This window comes from Rousettus aegyptiacus, unplaced genomic scaffold (assembly GCF_014176215.1).
Source record: "Rousettus aegyptiacus isolate mRouAeg1 unplaced genomic scaffold, mRouAeg1.p scaffold_m13_p_8, whole genome shotgun sequence".
Lineage (NCBI taxonomy): Eukaryota > Metazoa > Chordata > Mammalia > Chiroptera > Pteropodidae > Rousettus > Rousettus aegyptiacus.
The window spans coordinates 31,186,713-31,206,353 of record NW_023416311.1 but is presented as its reverse complement, the minus strand read 5'-3'; the positions used below and the strand labels follow the sequence as shown (position 1 = coordinate 31,206,353).

Here is a 19,641-nt window from a genome sequence, read left to right as displayed (position 1 = left end):
GTTTAATAGATGTCACAGTTACTTTCCCTCCCGAAATGTGGATGAACAAAAATGTATAGAAAAATTCAAGAGCTTATCATTAGAATTCAAGTTGTCATCGTGCAAACCCAAGTGGTTGATTGTGGTCAACTCCTTTTAGAGACGTCACCATTATCATGTTCCCACTGATTAGACAATAAGGGAGGTACTGCGCATCTTTTAAATGCCCAGCTTAGGCAGGCACACAATAATGCAGAGTGTGAACAATCAGATTCTGACAATGACACACTGTCTCATGATGGGGTGTGTGAGTGAGGGCCTTGTGACTGGAAGCATTCAACAGAGGCAGAGTGACTCCTCAAAGTGCTTCTAGACATTGAGTTCATGCATTAGGTTCTACAGCGGGATGATTTTATGAAAGTTATCCTGACATAAAAATCTTTCCATTTTTCATTTTACATAAAGGCTTGAAAGTTTAGATTTTATAAACTTTACCATTTGCAACTTGATCTCACTTTTTTTTTCAATGTAGATTCAGATTTTGAAAATGAATTTTCTTTAAAAAGTCAAGACATTAAAAACCAAATCTCCAATCTTCCTTTTTACAGTACTATTTACTGAAAGATGCACATTTTAAAAGAAATTTCACTAAGCAAAAGGGTATTCGAAATTTTACCTAATTTATACACTTTTTTCAGGAAGTTATGTTTACATAATAAAAATTTGTTGAGTAATCATGCATAATTTAAAAGGGTCTAGGATATATTTCTAAGAGATGGTCTTTATATAAGCTTCAAGGAAAATTCAATTACAAAACAAGATTTCAACCATCATTTAAGTCAAAGAAATTAAAACAGGGACTTAGGGCAGGCCATATTATTATCAAGTAATCATTGTATTTTGTCCAGAAATCCTTAGGTAAATTCATATCTTGCCTGCCCGCCCCCTCCAAGTTTCTACTGATAAAAAATAAGGCTCATTTTAAGTGTCAGGGAGAAAAAAACACCCAGTTTTAATCTATAATGCTGATTCCATTTTAATGTATTCTCAAGTGTATATTTAGTGCAATATTTATCATCTTTTAAATGTCATCTGTTTGGAGAGAGAAACAAAAAGAATTGAGTACCTTCTTGTGCCTTGGCTATAGCTGATCTGTCTGCATTTTGTAATCAGCCATGTGGCCATAAGAATTTTTTTTAATGTTAAGTATAAAAGGTCATTTGTAAATATCAGCAAGAGTGAGAAGAGAACTCCAAAGAGGTTCAGCTTACCCAGAACCCAGATTCAAGTTAAATACCATAATCATGCCAGCCATTAGTTACCACTCAGTCTCTGTCTCCAGTCCGGAAACCAGTCTGCCAGAAGCCCAGATAACTGGAAAAGCAGCCATGTTTTATCATACAACTGATCCCCAGAGGCCAATTTAAAGGAAAATAATGTGTTCTACATTACGGAAGAAAAATACCCTAATTTAACAAAGGTCTTTTTTAAGAGAACAAAGAACATATATTTTGAAACCCAGTAACTGAAAAAGACAATATGAACTTTAAATGTTAACAAGGTGCATGAACCTAGTCACTAACCTCAATACAAATTATTCCTTTTGTATCTACGCAGCCAGTATATCTTGAGAAAAATTATGAACTCCACTTTTAGTAGGTTTAGCTATTATACATTTTAAAAATTCAAATGAAAGTATCTTTTAAAGGTGTTAAAGTTCATGGCTGCAATCTAATAGTGGAAATGACTAACTCTTTTTTTTTGGAAGAAATGAAGGTTTAGAAGTTTCATCTGACAGGTAGTAATTAAAAAGAGTTTTAACAAACAAACCCACGTTTTAAAAAATTCCTTCAGGCCAATTCGTTAACTAATTAATTTTGTAATTTCTTCTAAAAACATGCTACCGTACATGTAAAATATATGTAGGTCTTTATTGGATTCCCATAAATTTAGTAAACTAACAAATCTAATGAATGAATAACTGTTGAAGGACAATGATGTAATGCCTGGAAGCTTCTGAGTTGAAACTACCCAGCTCTTTTGCCAATTGAACTTGAAATCTGCTTCAGGATGACAGAGTTACAAAGTTTACACAACTTCCAGAAAAATGAACATTATTTCCACCAATTATAATTATGTTTGAAATTTTAAATTTAATTATTTTCCATTCTATGGTGTTTAAATAAACTTAATGTCATCTAGGAAATTTGTTATTCATTCTTAACAACTTATCTTTTTATGCTAACATTTCATAATTAATTTTTCTTCCCCTAATATAAGCATCTGGTAAAGACATTTACATTTATCTTAAGTGTAACTATACACTGTCATTCGTGGAATGTATTTCAGTCTCAAGAAATCTCAATTACCTTAGAAATACTATAAATATCTTGATACACACATATATGTATGTTAAAAGGCTGCATATGTATTACTTTTCTAACTTCACCATATAATTCTAACTTCTCAGTTTCTCCTTAAGATTTAACATGAATATGAAAATGAAATTTTTGTCAGTATAATGAGTATAATTCTTATATAAAATATAAGGTTTCTTCATAATTCATAGCTTTTATACATGTATAAACCATCACCACTACTTATCTGTAATATTTCAATGACATAGCACGTACTCTAAATTCTGCAACAAAGAAAGTGCTATACAATTTTAGACGCTATGACAAGCCCTGTAAAAATAAATTAAAGGTATATGTAATTATGAATAACTATGTAATACTGCTTTTAGTTTAAGCTTACTTTTATTCTTATGGTTCAATGCTAAACAGTTTATTATTACATTTTACAAAGTTTAACTTTGATATACCATTGGCACTTGCTTGCTACAAGACATTATTAATAGTTCACTTAGTGTATCAACACAGGGTTTTCAGTAGTCTGCAGGTCATGAGTTTAACTGCTAATTAAAATTATGATAAAGTGGTTTCATATTGGCTTGACTGGATAAAGTGGACAATGCTGGATGCCTACCCAGCATCCCTTTCCCGAACCCTTTTCTCCTGCCCAGCAGAACTTCTACTGGATTCAGATACCAAACTCTCTCTTCTATGTGACTTTGGGGAAGTTTAAATTATCCCCTGCTCCGAGGAAAGGTCCTGATAAGTCTACATTAAACTTATTAATACTATTCCCCTTTCCATGGACTGGTTCAAAAACTCAAGTTTAAGCCATTCGGCATATGGAATTACTATTGGCCCATGGTAAAAGGAGAGCTTTTCTCTCTAGATATGAATAAGAAAGCATGTTGCCTCAGTTACCCTGGCAATCATCTAACAACCACGAAGAACTTCAGGGTAGGGGAAAACTAACACACATGGGAGGAAAGGGCCCAGAGAAGTAAAGTAACACAGTGAAAGCCTTGATCACACCCTATGCGAAGCCCACTAGTTCTGAACTTTTTGTGATGCAACATAACATATTTCTTTATTGCTTAGGACAACTTATACCATTTTTGTTGGTTCTTCAGCCAAGAACATCCTGACATTTTTGTTTTAACAGAGGGCAACACTCTCAACAATGACTCCCAACTTGAATTAAGCACATTATTAGAATATGCACAACAGTTACTCATTCAAAATTACCCTAGAGACATAGCCCCAGATTTGGCCTCCTGAACTGAGGTCACGCTGGTGAAAAAAACTGAGACACTTCTGCTATTAGTTGTATCTCAAAATCTTACCATTCAAGTTACAGACATAATTAAAGAAGAATGAAAATATTATTTCATTTGAAGAATTTTCACTGGGTAACAAAAATTATACATTTTTACAATAAAATAGACTTCTCCAAAGGGAGCTTCTCATTGCTCTTTTCTTACCTCTTTCACACTGTGGACCAGTGAATCCATAAACACAAGCACAGCGGTTGGGTCCAATACAACGTCCACCATTCTGACATCCATTTTCACAGACAGCTGCACACAAATACAGTGAGAAGCTCATTATATGGTAAATGCCCAAATATAATTTAGTAGTGAGGAGATGCAGCCAATAATGAATCTTACCTCCAAAACACAAGTTATAGCTTATATTACACATTTAATAAATATAGTTAAGTGTATGGTGAGGCAAAAGCATACACAATTCATATAAGTCACATTGTTAAGCAAGCATTTGATACAAGTTTTTTAAAAAATCAGAATCACAATTATTGGCTGGCTCTAATGTTCACATAATAAGAGAATAACTACTCAATTCTCTATTTCAGTTCTATTAACCCTAGAATCTATCTTCATAGGTAAGGATGTGAATAAAATATGAGGAAATATAGGGAAAAGGGGGCAGACATTAGTTAGCAGAGAGGGAGGAAAAAGGAGGGGAAATGTCAGAGGACGCAGCAATCAAGAGAAGAAGCAAAAATTAAAGGAAAAAAAGCCAAAATGAGGGGCAGATAAATAAGGACAGGGCAAGACTATGTAAAACTTGAGGGAAAAAATACCATCGATTCAGCAATAAAATAACACGAGAAATAACTAATGTGTAGAAAGTATGTGCAGGTTATTCCGGGGAAAAAAAAGGAAAAAATCTCACTGTGTCAGTACAATAAGTTATTTCATATAAAATTAACCCACAGTCCAAAATTTTTAAGTAATGACAACAAACACATGTGCAATACTCTTTGACTCCTTTATATTTGTAACAGGGAGACTGGGACTTGGGGTTCAGTTGGCCCAGAACTGAACCTGAGCAGCTCCCCTCTCCCCACTGCACCACCCTCAGTATAACGGCTCAGCAGCCAAGACCCAATGACAAGAAGTCTCCTAAAAGATCGTTTTTCAGATTCCCTGAAAAATAAGCATTCCTGTGAACCATACTGATGACAACTGAATTCAAGAATCATGTCTTCTCCAAAAAAAACACTGATACTAAGAGCTTGTCTCTCAATATACTCACTCTGCTGAACAGAAACACTCTGTCCTCATAGATGAAGAGGATTATATTCTATGACCCAAAAATAGGGTTTTAAGGCATTAAAGGGAACTGAGTGGGCAACACACATTTATGTGCACTTCAAGAGAGGTAAATATCAAAAAATGGAAAGGCCAATAAGTGAACTGATACTTAAAGATACAATAATGCTATTTCCTTACCAGGAATACTGAACTGTATTACCAACCATAATCATCATCCAGAATGTTCAGAGTGGCTTCTGTTTTGCTGACAGTAGCAAGACCAAAACATACTTTGAAACAAAAAGATATCTTCTTAAAGCATCAGTGTGCCAACAGTCTTCAAATTCTTTGTCTGCACCAGGTTCTGCTCAAAGGTTAGGATTCTGTGTACATTCACATAAGTACATCTCCCTAAGAACACCTTTTTTGCTTCTTTATCCATCCCAAGATGATGTTTAGGTAGCACTTACAACTCATCACTGCCTTAAAATATGGGTTGGACAGTAAATTACGTGAATAAACAGAGGATTAAAGAGAAGAAATAAAGGTCATAAGAAGAATGAGAAAGATGAGAGTGGACAGGAACGTTGGGAAAAAGCAAACACCTGACAGAGAACTCTAAGTAATGTGTAATTCCACAGAAACAATTGCCAGGATTTGAGGAGTCTGATTGTTAAAAAGATATACTACCAAAAGGTAGTACCCATGTAATATAATTAATTAAAATGTGAGGAATTTCCTTTAAATATTATCAAGCTATTATAAATGTAAATGAAAGTCATTCTTTCATTAGAAATTTGCTAGCCTTTAAGACATGAATGGGAAAATAGCATTCATCATCGACACTCAGGATCTATCCCTGGTAAGTGGAGGAAGGGCTTCTCTCATGGTTTGCTAAGTGCCAGGCAGGAGAACTGGGCTGGATAAACCCTGAGATTCTCCTGGAAAGAGCTCATGCGGTAGGGATTACACCTAGTTTATTTGACCAGAATGTGTCTGCCTTTGTATCGCTGCCATACACTGTATTTGAGGTACTACAGATACTCAAAAAAAAAAAAAAAGAAAGAAAGAAAAAGAAAAATCCTGCAATACGTCAAAATTTTATAACCTTTTTCTCCACTCCTTTGGAAGGTAGAACAATTCAGTGAGCAGATCAGTTCTGTTGTTCCAAGCACATCCTGATCACATCTTTCCAATTCTCAGCCTGTAAAATAGTGCTAATAGTCTCTACCCCTTAGAAGTATGAGGACTAAATCAAATGGTGCCTAAAACAAAGTGCCCAGTGGCTGTACATTAAAATTGTTCTACAAGCCTTCATTCCCTTTCTCTTTGATACTACAAGACTTGCTCTCAAAATGCAAAGTTTACACCGAAGAGCAACAGCAAAAGAAGAGAAGCTGACAATACATATGAAATTGGAACAACAAAAGAGAGGTCATTGACCTTCTGTTGAGTTATAATAAGTTATTTTGTAAAATAATATTTTTTTGTAAGAAAACACAACAGAAACAGAAATTTACATTAGTTGTACTTGGAAAGAAACTTGAATATACCTACATTTTCACTATGGAAAGAATGCTAACCACACCACTTGGTATGGGACAAAGCAAAGGCAGGAAAGAAAAAGACATACCGTAGATGGAAATATGAGCTGGTTTCTTAACTGCTACCGTGATGTGGGGCGAGGGAAAAGCATACCCCGCTTCACGGCGGTCAGCCTGTGGAATGGAACACTGATAATGTACTATAGAGGTTTGAATATTTTTATTCAGTAAATATTTACTGAGCACCCACTTTGTACTAAGTAATATGACAAGTATATGTTTTTATTAGATAGTCCCCCGTACCCCTAACATGGGTACAGACACTTGGACATATTATGGTTGTTACTTCTACACAAACATATCAAATAATAATAGTGAAACTAGGTTAAAAAGTTAAACAGAAGAAGCAAAAGCCTGCTATGTTGACATAGGACAATATGAATCTCTACTATTGGCTCTACCTTCTTCCTGTCTTCCAGGATACCATGCTCGCCCTGTTTTTCTCTTATTTCATTATCTACTCTTTCTCACTCTTCTCTGTTGGCTTCTCTTTCTCTTCTCCATCTCACAATGTTGGGCTAAATCAGGGATCTGGCTTCAACCTACTTCTCTTCTCTATATCAATTTCATCTAGCCCTATGATTAAAATATTGTCTGTATAAAAATTCAATCTTTTTGTTCTCAAACTCGTATCTCTATCTCTGACTTCTTTCCAAAGATCTGAGTTCACAGATCTTTCCACTTGAAGGTCCAACAGACTCTTAAACTATCAACTCCAAAAACAGAACTTTTGATATCCCATGTTCTCTGCTCCAACTGACGCCCAGACCAACCCATTCCCTGCTCAGTCTTTACCATAATCAAGAAATGACATCACCATTCAGCCTAGAGCTCCATCCAGTAAAATCCTCTAGTTGTCACTATCGATTTTTGCTTTTTCTTTTTTTCTCACTCACCACACCTAGTCCATCACCACACCCTTCCTTACATAAATTCTACCTCCAAAACATAATGTAAATCCAAGCACTTCTTACATCCTCAATTACTATAGCATCATTCACCAGCACCACTGCAATGGCCTCCTAACTGGCCCTCTCATTTTCTCTCTTTCCCTTTATACAATCCAGTTTCAACACAGCAACCAGTGATTCTTTTCTAACATCAGTCAGTTCATATCACCCCACTGCTCAAAATGCTCCAATGGCTTCCCCTAATAATGAGGATCCAGTCCAAATTTCTTTCCTTAGTCTCTAAGGCCCTACACCTCCATCTCCAAACTCATCTTCTACCATTATCTCCTTTCCTGCAGCCACATGGGGCTCCTTACTGTTTCCAAAATACATGAAGTCTGTTCCCACCACAGGCCCTTTAAATTTGCTTTCCCCTCTGCCTAAAACACTTGCTCAAAGTCACCTTCTCAGAGATCCCCAAAGTAAAATAGCAGAGAACTGCTTATCCTGACCCAGACTCTCTCCCTCTTACTCTGCTTTTTTTCTTCTAGAGTTTCTTATTACCTAATTTGTCTTAGGTATTTACTTTTCCACCTACTTGTTAATTGTTTTCCCCACCAGAATATAAGCTCTGTGAGGCCGGGTATCATTCTGTTTGCTTGCTGCTGTACTTCCAGCACCTTGCATAGTGTGGGGCATGCAGCAGTTACTCAGTGAACATGGCTGAATGCAATGAAAAGAGCACCTTCTAAAGAATGCTTTTTACATTTCTGGGAAAGCGGTTAAGCAGTTTCAATGTTTTATAATCCTCCTTTTAGTAGACATATTTCCAGGACTTTTCTGGATTCACGAGCTGAGAATTGTTACATGTGCTTCTTTACTCTCACTACCATAGCACACTCCTCTGTATAAAACAACTTAGAAAGTCTCTTCCTTAAACTATTTCTTAAGCTAATAGGTAGTATTTATCTTACCTTCACCTTCTATATGCTGACTAATACGTTTTGTTAATTACATATTCTGCTTATATCATGTGTTCTATTACCCATAAGATAAATGTTAGGCAAGGATTTCATCTCGTGATATATCAAAGGAACAAATTATCAGGTATATGCTGCTCTTCTGACTCAGAGCCTTTCGCTTTTCTGATTGGAAAGTGTGGTAACAATGCCATTTGACACGGGCAGAAGAACAAAAAAGTAGCTTCTCCAGGAGGGGAAACTATTTGTCATCCCCTTGCTTCCTATTTCTGTGTGAAGAGCAGGGAAGGGACATACCTACAAGAGCTCTTTCTGCAAAACCTTCAGGAAAATACAGAATGTACACATACTCCCTAGACAGGTAAAGCAGCTGAGTTCACGCTGAAAGTGGCTGGTTTCAGAACAGATTTGAGCAAATACTCTGAAAGATGACCTGAAGCACAGCTCTTCCCACTATAACTCTATCTTATGATTTTTCCCCACTACAGAGTAAAAAGTTGCGTTTCAAGGAAGACAATTGTGTCTCCTGGCTACTGAATTCTATAAAAGATTATCGGGTTTGATAACATAAAAACATAAATATGAAAAAAAGGTACAAATCTGCCTGTTTAGAAATATTGCCTGTTTACAACACTTTTTTCCTTTTTTATGATTACAAACTGGAGTCAACTGTATAAAATTTGGAAAGACCCAAATGTATGAAAAAATATAGAAAGAAAAGCATCCAAAAAAAAGAAACTTTGCTACAATTTGTTCCACTTCTGTCCAGCTCTTTCCTGCTCTCACTTGGCCAACCCTCGCATAAAAAAAAAAAAAATTTACATTGACAACTCCTATTTTTCGCAAGAAAACTGATCTCAACGCACTGTATTCTCTTAAATGCTTTAACACTCCATTTCCCAAACTTCATTCAATCTCCTATTACCCTAACAGTTTTTACTGTACTTGAGAGCCACCTACACAAGAGGCCAGCAAACTGTGACCTTCAGGTCAGATCTTGCCCAACACCTGTTTTTGTACTGCCCGTGAGCTACAAAGGGATTTTACACTTGTATATAGTTAAAAAAATAAAAGGAGAATATTTTCGCGACAGTGGAAATTTTATTAAATTCAACGTCAGCGTCCATAAATAATGTTTTGCTGAAACACAGCCAAGCTCTTTCATTTACATGTCGTATATGGTCACTTTTGTACCACTATAGCAGAGCTGAGTAGTTGGAACAGAGACCGCGAAGTCTAAAACATTTACTATCTAGCCTTCATGGAAAAAGTTGGCCTACTCCTGACCTTAACAGAATATTTTTCTTTAAACTGATTCACTATTTATTTAAAATTATTTTAAAAGAAGACTTTATAACACTTAAAAACGGCAAGCTATAATTACCCTAACGAGAAGGCTACCTTAAAAATAACTTCAACAACCACACGGAGATACTATTTTACATCCATTAAAAGGCCCGCTTATCATCCAAAATAAATAAATAAATAAAAATTAAAATTAAATTTAAAAAAAAACCAGCAAGTATTGGCAAAGATGTGGAGATAATGGAGCACTGGTAGGGTTGTAAAATGCTGCAGCCGCTATGGAAAACAGGATAGCAGCAACTCAGAAAATTAAAAATAGAATTATCATATGATCGAGCAATTCCACTTATAGATATAAACTCAAAAGACTTGAAAACAGGAACTCAAACGTTCACAGCAGCATTTTCACAATAGGCAAAAGGTAGAAGTACCTCAAGTGTCAATCAATGGACAAATGGGTAAACAAAATATGGTATACACATAAAACAGAACATTATTCAATCTCAAGGAAATTGTGACACATGCTACAGCATGGATGAACCATGAACAAAATTAGGTTAAATAAAATGAGCCAGTTACAAAATTACAATTCCGTACGATTACACTTACATGAGGTACCTTGAGGTAATCGGATTCACAGAGACAAAAAGTAGAATGGTGGCTGCTAGGAGCTGGAGTGAGAGAGAAATGGGGAGTCAATATTTAATGGGTACAGAGTTTTAGTTCTGCAATATGAAAAACCTGTAGATGGATGGTAGTGACAGTTGCACAATGTGAATGTAACTAATGCCACTGAACTGTACACTTAAAATGGTTAAAATAGAGAAGATGGAGGAGTAGGTAAAAGTGGGTTTGCCTCATACCAGGTCCCCATTAAAATTAAAATCAAATATAAAATAATCAACCCAAAGTCCAGCTGATCATAACTGGTACATCTGATAATATAAAGAAGGAGCCACGTCAAAGCCAGTAGGAGGGCCGAAGTCTTGAATTGGGCTAGACCCGCACCCACAGGTGGCGGCAGAGCACCACAAGGGAGAGCAAGGCTGTAGAGAGCCCCCTGAAGGAGAGAGGGGTCCTAGCTGCATTCAGGGGTATCCAAGCCCAGGGTCCCAGTTCAGGGAAGAAGAGTTCCCCAAAAAAGGAGACTGAAATCCCAGATGCCCTGTTAAAGGGCCCAGTAATAGTCTCCCTTGCCTGCGGAAACTCACCCAGGGCACTGGCACTGGGTCAGAGGTTTGGGCAAGATTCATACAGGGAAAGACTGCATTACCTGGTGCTGGAACAAGGGCTACACTGGCAGCCAACATTGTGCTTTAGCAGGGAAGAGGGACAGCTATGGGGGAGTCTATCGACTGACGCCTATTTGCCAGTGCAGATCTCTCTCTCCCCTCTCTCTCTCCGTACAGCCCATTCTGAAGCTGCACTGGCTTGAAGAGAGAGCCAGCCCTTCCCAAACGATAGGCTGCCCAAGGCGGCTTGTCGTTGGCAGCTGCCCCGCCCTGCCCCTTTCCAGGGACGAACTTTCAGAACAGGCAACAGACTTCAGCCAGCACTGTAAGTGCATTTTAGGAACAGTTTCAGACAGATCACTACTGCCAACACGAGCTTGAGTGGATTGCGGAGATTTGTAGTCCAGTCCCAGACAGCAGCTGGTCTTGCTGTGATCTATGACTTTTTTGGGAACGTGTGAGTCGACACAAAAGTTGCAGCAAGACTGAAGCTATACTGGCCTACTGGCCATTGACCCCATGCCCCCCCCATCGCCACACACACACACACACACACACACACACACACACACACACCAATCCACCAATTGCCTGTGGCAAGCAACCGCCCCTGCCCTGAACCTTTTCCTGGGCTGTGCTTTCTGCGTAGGCTACAAACTTTGCCTGTCGCAGTGCACGCATTTCGGGGAAATCAGTTGTGTGCAGACTACTGCTGCCTGCGCGAGCTGCAATATCACTTGGTGGGGGGGGGGGGGTCGCAGGTGTCTCTGGGACTGCCCCAGAAAACAGCTGGTCTCACTGTGATCTGTGACTACAGCAGGAACACACAGGCATAGAAACTGCAGCAAAACTAAAGCTGCATTTGCTTAATGGCCCTTGTTTCCCTGAGCTCTAACTTCACCACAAAGTGCCTGCAGCCCACTGACAGGCAGCCACCCCTGCCCGGCCCCTCTCTGGGGTTGCTCATTCTATGCCGGCAACAGACTTTGGCTAGCACAGTGAGCAAATTTCAGGTAAAAGAGTGATGAGCAGATCACTGCTGCTAGCATGAGATACAAAATCGCTTAGGCAGATTGCAGGGGTTTGTGGGCCCATCCCAAATGGCAGTAGGTCTCGCAGTGATATGGGAGCCCATGGTCTCAGAGCTGGCAGCAAATCTGGTGCTACATAGACCTGATGGCCCAATGCCTCATGGAGACGTCACCCCAACTAACCCACAAATTCCCTGTGGCAACCCTACTCCCAGGCAATCCAGTCCCATTCTGTGCTTTCCTTGGGACATGAATTCAATAGTTCACGTGTCCCATGCAAAGCCCGTGCATCCAGGAGAAGTCACAAACCCATGTCCACAGCTTCAGTAATTCCTGAACAGATCTCAGGTATTTACAGGACCAAGGTGGGCAGTAGCCGGCCTCGCTGTAATCTGAGAATGATACAGGGAGCCACAGAGACAGCACTGGCATGTAAACTGACACTGCAGTGGCAGGGGGAAATCTGCTCAAAATATCCGGGTGACTCCCTAGGTTCCTGCACCACCCAAGGTGCCTATCGCCCAGTGGCTCTTCCAGTTGTATAGTCTTATAAGCAACTGACAACACACAAAGGGTGGTCTCAATAAGTACACAAACCTGCTAGGGCAAATCCCAATCCTTGGGGTCAGTCCCCACATAGCAACTCATACCTGTGGGCATAGCCAGTTCCCACAGTTAGTCAGCCTGAGTGTTAATCCCATCCACTGATGTAACAAAACCAATAAAGGCTTAACTATAACGGAAGATCACACATGACTCACACAAAGATCATGCCCAGAGCCACAGCACAGGTGATAAGGGAGAGCATGCCGCTGGGCTGCACGGGAAAACTTCCACATAAGGCCATCTGGCCAAGGCTGAGAGATGAAATAAATCTTCCTAACACATAGAAACAAACACAGAAAAGCTAATAAAATGAGAAAATGAAGAAATATAAAACAAATGAAACAACAGGAGAAAACTCCAGAAAATAAGCTAAGTGAAATGGAGGCAAACACCTACCAGAGACCGAGTTCAAAATAGTGGTTATATGGATGTCAATGAACTTAGCAGAGAAATGGATGAGCAGAGAAATGGAACCTCAACAGCGTGATATAGTAAGCATAAAAAAGGATATAGAACCCATAAAAAAGAACCAGACAGAAATGAAAAATACAATAACTGAAATGAAGAATACACTGGAAAGATTCAACAGTAGATTGGATGAAAAGAAGACTGGATCAGTGAACTAGAAGACAAGATAGCAGAAAACACCCAATCAAAAGAGCAAAAAGAAAAAAGAATTAAAAAAAAAATGAAGATAGTTTAAGAGACCTCTGGGACAACATGAAGTGTAACAATATCTGCATCGTAGAAGTACCAGAAGGAGGAGAGAGAGAGCAAAATATTGAGACTCTATCTGAAGAAACAATGACAGAAAACTCCCCTAACCTGGCAAAGGAATTAGACATACAAGTCCAGGAAGCACAAAGAGTCCCAGATAAGAGGAATTCAAACAGACCACACCAAGACACATCATAATTAAAATGTCAAAGGTCAAAAACAAAGAGAGAATCTTAAAAGCAACAAGAGAAAGTCAGCTAGTTATTCACAAGGATACCCCCAGTAAGAATGTCTGCTGATTTTTCAACAGAAATTTTGCAGGCCAGAAGGAACTGACAAGAAATAATTAAAGTATTGAAAAATAAGAATCTACAACCACAAATACTCTATCTAGCAAGACTTTCAATTAAAATGGAAGGTGAAATAAAGAGCTTCCCAGACAGAGAAAAGCTTGAGGAATTCATTGCCAACAAGCCAGTATTATAAGAAATGTTAAAGGGAATTCTGTTAAAGAGAAAGAGGGAGGGAGGGAGGGAGAAAGAGAGGGAGAGGGAGAGGGAGAGGGAGAAGGAGAGGGAGGGGGGAGAGAGAGAGAGAGAGAGAGAGAGAGAGAGAGAGAGAGAAAAACAAATAATAAAATGGCAGTAACTCCATAAATGTCAATAATAACTTTAAATGTAAATGGATTAAATGCTCCAATGAAAAGACATGGGGTACCCAAATGGATATGAAAACAAGACTCAGGCATGTGCTGTCTACAAGAGACCCACTTCAGATAAAATGATACTCAAAGAGTGAAAGTAAAGGAATGTAAAAGGGTATTTAATGCAAATGGAAATTAAAAAAAAGCTGGGATAGCAATACTTATATCAAACAAATTAGACTTTAAAACAAAGGCTATAATAAGAGACAAAGAAAGACATTGAATAATGATAAAGAGATCAATATATCAAGAGTACATAACCTTAATAAACATATACACACACAACATAGGAGCACCTACAAACATAAAGTAATTATTGACTGACATAAAAAGAGAGATCAACAGTAATACACTCATAGTAGGGGACTTTAACACCCCATTGACATCAATGGACAGATCTTCCAAACAGAAAATCAATAGGAAACAATGGCCCTAATAGACACACTAGAGCAGATGGATTTAATAGATATTTTCAGAGCATTTCACCCCAAAGCAGCAAAATATACATTCTTCTCAAGTGCACATGAAACATTTTCCAGGATAGACATGTTAGAACTCAGAACAAGAAGACCAGAATCATATCAAGTGTCTTATCCAACCAGAATGGTATGAAACTAGAAATCAACTACAACACTAAAACTGGAAAATACACAAACACATGGAGGTTAAATAACATGCTACTAAATAATTAATGGGTTAACAATGAGATCAAGGAAGAAATCAAAAGATACCTAGAGACAAATGAAAATAGAAACACAACTCAGAATCTGTGGGACACAGCGAAAGCAGTCCTAAGAGGAAAATTTATAGCAATACAGGCCTACCTCAAGAAACAAGAAAATGATCAAATAAACAATCTAATCTTACACTTAAAAGAACTTGAAAAAGGACAGCAAACAAAATCAAAGAGAGTAGAAGGAAACAATAAAGAACACAGCAGAAATAAATGAATGAAATAGAGTCTAGAAAAATAATACAAAAGATTAATAAAACCAAGAACTGATTCTTTGAAAGAATAAACAAAATTGATAAACTTTTAACCAAACTCATCAAGGAAAAAAAGAGAAAGGACTCAAATAAATAAAATCAGAAATGAAAAAAAAAAATAACTACAGACACCACAGAAAAAAGATCATGAGAAAATTCTACGAGCAATTATACACCAACAAATTGGACAATCTAGAAGAAACAGATACATTCCTAGAAATATAAAATCTCCCAAGACTGAGTCAAGAAGAAGCATAAAATCTGAATCAACCAATCACCATTAAGGAAATCAAATCGGTAATCAAAAAGTTCCCAAAAAACAAAAATCTTGGACCAGATGCCTTCATAGGTGAATTTTACCAAACATGCTAAGAAGAATTAGCACCTATTATTCTCAACTATTCCAAAAAATTCAAGAAGGACGACTCCCTAATTCCTCTTATGAGGCCACCATTACCTTGATTCCAAAACCAGACAAAGACATTATGGGAAAAAAAAAAAACAAAAAACCTATAGGCCAATATCTCTTATGAATATTGATGCAAAAATCTTCAACAAAATATTAGTAAACTGAATTCAGCAATACATTAAAAATATCGTACACCATGATCAAGTTGAATTTATTCCTGGGATGCCAGGTTGGTATAAATTGATTAATGTGATACAGCACATCAACAAATTGAAAGATAAAAATCATACGATCACATCAATAGATGAAGAAAAAGTGTTCGGCAAAATCCAGTATTCATTTATGATAAAAACACTCGGCAAAATGGGAATAGAGGGAACGTACCTCAACATAATAAAGGTCACATATGACAAACCTACACCTAACATCATAATCAATGGCAAAAGGCTAAAAGCATTTTCCTTTAAGATCAGGAATAAGACAAAGATGCTCACTTTCACCACTTCTGTTCAAAATTGTACTGGAAGTCCCAGCCATAGCAATCAGACAAGAAAGACAAACAGAAGTATCCAAATTAGAAAGGAAGAAGCAAAACTGCCATTATTTGCAGAAAACATGATACTATACAGAGAGAACCCTACCACCAAAATGCTGTTAGAACTGACAAATTAATTTAGTAAAGCAGCAGGATACAAAATTAATATTTAGAAATCGGTTGCATTTTTATATATCAATGATGAACTTTCAGAAAGAGAAATTAAGAAAACAATCCCATTTACAACCTCATAAAAAACAAGACCTAGAAATAAAATTAGCCCAGGAGGTAAAAGACCTGTTCTCAGAAAATTATAAGTCATTGAAAAAAGAAATTGAAGATACAACTAAATGGAAGCATATACTGTGCTCATGGGTAAGAAGAACCAACATCACTAAAATGGCCATACTACCCAAAGCAATCTATAGATTCAATGCAATCTCTATCAAAATACCAATGACATTTTTTACAGAACTAGGACAAATAACCCAAAAACTTAAATTTAACCATAAAAGATCCCAAAAAGCCACAGCAATCTTGATAAAGAACAAAGTTGGAAGTATCACGCTACCTGATATCAAACTACACTACAAGGTTACAGTAATCAAACAGCATGGTACTGGCATGAAAACAGATACATTGATCAATGGAACAAAATAGAGAGCCCAGAAATAAATCCACACCTATAATGCTCACTTAATATCTGACAAAGGAGGCAGGAATATAGAATGAGGTAAAGACAGTCTCTTCGATAAATGGTGATGGGAAAACTGGACAGATACATGCAAAGAAATGAAACTGGACCACCTTCTTACACTATATACAAGAATATACTCAAAATGAATTACAGTCTTAAATGTAAGACCTGAAACTGTAAAAATTCCAGAGGAAAACATAGGCAATAATCTCTCTGATATTGCTACTAGTAATCTTTTTTTTTAACCTATCTCCTCAGATAAGAGAAACAAAAGAAAAATAAACAAATCGAACTACATCAAACTAAAAAGTTTTTACACAGCAAAGGAAACGTCAACAAAATGAAAAGACAATCTACTGAATGGGAGAAGATATTCACTTATGATGCATCTGATAAGAGTATAATATCAAAATATATAATGAGCTCATACAACTCAACACCAGAAAAACAAACAATCTAATTAAAAAATGGGCAGAAGATCTGAATAGTATTTCTCCAAAGAAGAAATACAGATGTCCAAAAGATATATGAGAAGATGCTCAAGGTCACTAATCATCAGAGAAATGCAAATTAAAACCACAATGAGATATTGCCTCACACCTGTCAGAATGGCTATCATCAGTAAATCAAAGAACAAGTGTTGGTGAGGTTATGGAGAAAAGGGAACCCTCATATACTGTTGGTGGGATTGCAAATTGGTACAAACACTATGAAAAACAATCTAGAGGTTCCTCAAAAAATTAAAAATGTATCTATCTTTTGACCCAGTAATTGCACTTCTGGTTATTTATCAGAACAATAATTCATTAAGGCCTATGTATCCCTATGTTTATGGCAGCACAATACCCAATATATGGAAGTAACCTAAATGTCCATCAACAGACAATTGGATAAAGAAATTACAGTTCATATATACAATGAAATATTACTCAGCCATAAAAAAAATGAAATCCAACCATTTGCAACAACATGGATAGACCTAGAGGTTATTATGCTGAGTAAAATGTCAGACAGAGAAAGATAAATACCATATGATTTCATTTATATGCGGAATCTTAAGGAACACAAAGAAAAACTAATCGAAAAGACTCAGAAAGATAGAGGACAACCTGGTGAAGGTCGGAGGGGAGGGGAGTGGGGGATAGGAAAGTGGTAAAGGGTTAAAGAAGTATAAATTAGTAGTTGATAGATGGTCATGGGGATGGGAAGCACGGCATAGGAAATGCAGTTGGCAGTAATGTAATGGCTTCGTGCAGAGCCAGAGGGAAGGGAGAGTAATCAGGGACATCATTCCATAGATGGTAAATGTCTAACCTGTACTGTATACTTAAAACTAATAATAAAAAGAATAAAAGTAGTTAAAATAGAAAATTTTTGTTATACATATTTTACTATATTTTTTTAAAATTTAACTGCAACAAAAATAAAATAAGTTTAATAAAATAAGTTATTTTTAAAATAAAATAAATTTAAAACAAGCTAGATATTCTTACACACTCAAGACAGTCCTTGTTGTTAAAAAGATTGATGAGCAATTCTTAGGGAGGCCTCAAAGATTAGCAGCAAAACTAGACTCTACATCTGATGAAATGCAATTGAAGTAAAAAGGGACTTTCTTAGAATTATGGTTCAACTTTCTTTAATATTATATCCTTCTACTCATACATACTTAAAAATATGGGGATTCCCATACAGTCTCACAATTTGGGAAATACCGACCTAAAGTATTCCCCAGTGATGTGTCATAATCCAGGAGCTACAATCCTTACATCCTTGCCAAAAGGTTATTTCTTAATTAGTACAGGATATTCTGCAGTAAGTAAAGACAAGAGCTTTGCTGGATTAAAGCTCCCTCTTTCACAATGACATCTGATTTCTAAAAAATCATTTCATAGCCCTAAATTACAGTATTAAATAATTAAACACATTTGAGCAAAGGACAACAAAGAACAATTTATAAGATCGGCTCTTCTAGGATTAATTTTGGTATATACTAAAAAGTTGTGTGTGTTTGTGTGTATGAGATAGGTCAAAGAAAAATAAGTAAATATTTACTGGTGATATGTGTCAAATTTGATAAAGCCTAGTGATATTCAACAACATCGGTACTGTAATACACAAAAGTTTTTAAAGAGTTAGAGAAGATATTACAGATAAAAATAAGAAATTCAGTTGTAAGGTATGGTTTACTACATAAAATGACTTTTTTAAAAGCTCATAGGCTTCGCAAGACCTTAAATGATGACTTAGTTTGAAATATCTAGTAAGCTTCATTATTTTTAATAAATCAAATCTATTCCAACATTCCTTACGTTGTCCACAGTAAGTTCCGATATATCCCTTCTGGCACTGGCAATGGTCATCTGCACAGGTCCCACCATTCATACATCTAACGCTGCACTGCTGAACTGCAAAGAACAACAAGAAATGTGAAAATATCAATCACTAAAATTGTAGTATCTGTAAGAGTTACAAAACCATACTAAATATCCAATTCAATAAAAATATATTCGACAGAAGTAAATGTTATGACTCAAGTATTATCTATATTTATTTGTTGTACGTGCACACATATGTTACTGAGAGCATGTTTTAAATATATTACACTTTCTGTATTAAAGGAAATAAATATAAAGTGACTAGTGGCATAGCTTCTAAGATCCAGGAGATAAGGATATCCATTCAGAATTCAGGGTTGAATGCCTGCCAGATGAGCTCAGTGCTCTGCTGTCGCAGTGGACTTAGTATCCGATACTCTCATGATGCTTGTATTCTTAGAGGGAGACCAACAAAACACAAGTAAACAAATACCACAATGTCATTATAGATTGTGATACATTCTCTGAAGGAAACTATGTTATGGAGAATAGCCTAGAGCCAAGGAGGAATCTAGACCCAAGAACCAGGTAAGACCACTCTGATGCAATATTAAACTTAGTTCTAGAGGACTGGAATGAGCCAGGCATGAGAAGTACTAGGGAGGAATCTCACAGGGAGAGGACTCAGCAAACCAAAAGACCTTAGGATGGTATAGGTCTGAAAGATTTACATGATTAT

General features: G+C 36.9%; 1 protein-coding gene across 1 annotated transcript in view; it reads right to left on the bottom strand.

The window, feature by feature from the left end:
* Window positions 1-19,641, bottom strand: part of FBN2 (fibrillin 2) — a 241,980-nt gene that overhangs the window by 213,686 nt on the left and 8,653 nt on the right. The window contains exons 4-5 of the mRNA XM_016159020.2: window positions 18,897-18,992; window positions 3,815-3,910 (exon numbers count right to left, since the gene is read on the bottom strand). Coding sequence (XP_016014506.1) covers window positions 3,815-3,910; window positions 18,897-18,992 — 192 coding nt within the window. The remainder of the gene's footprint in view (window positions 1-3,814; window positions 3,911-18,896; window positions 18,993-19,641) is intronic.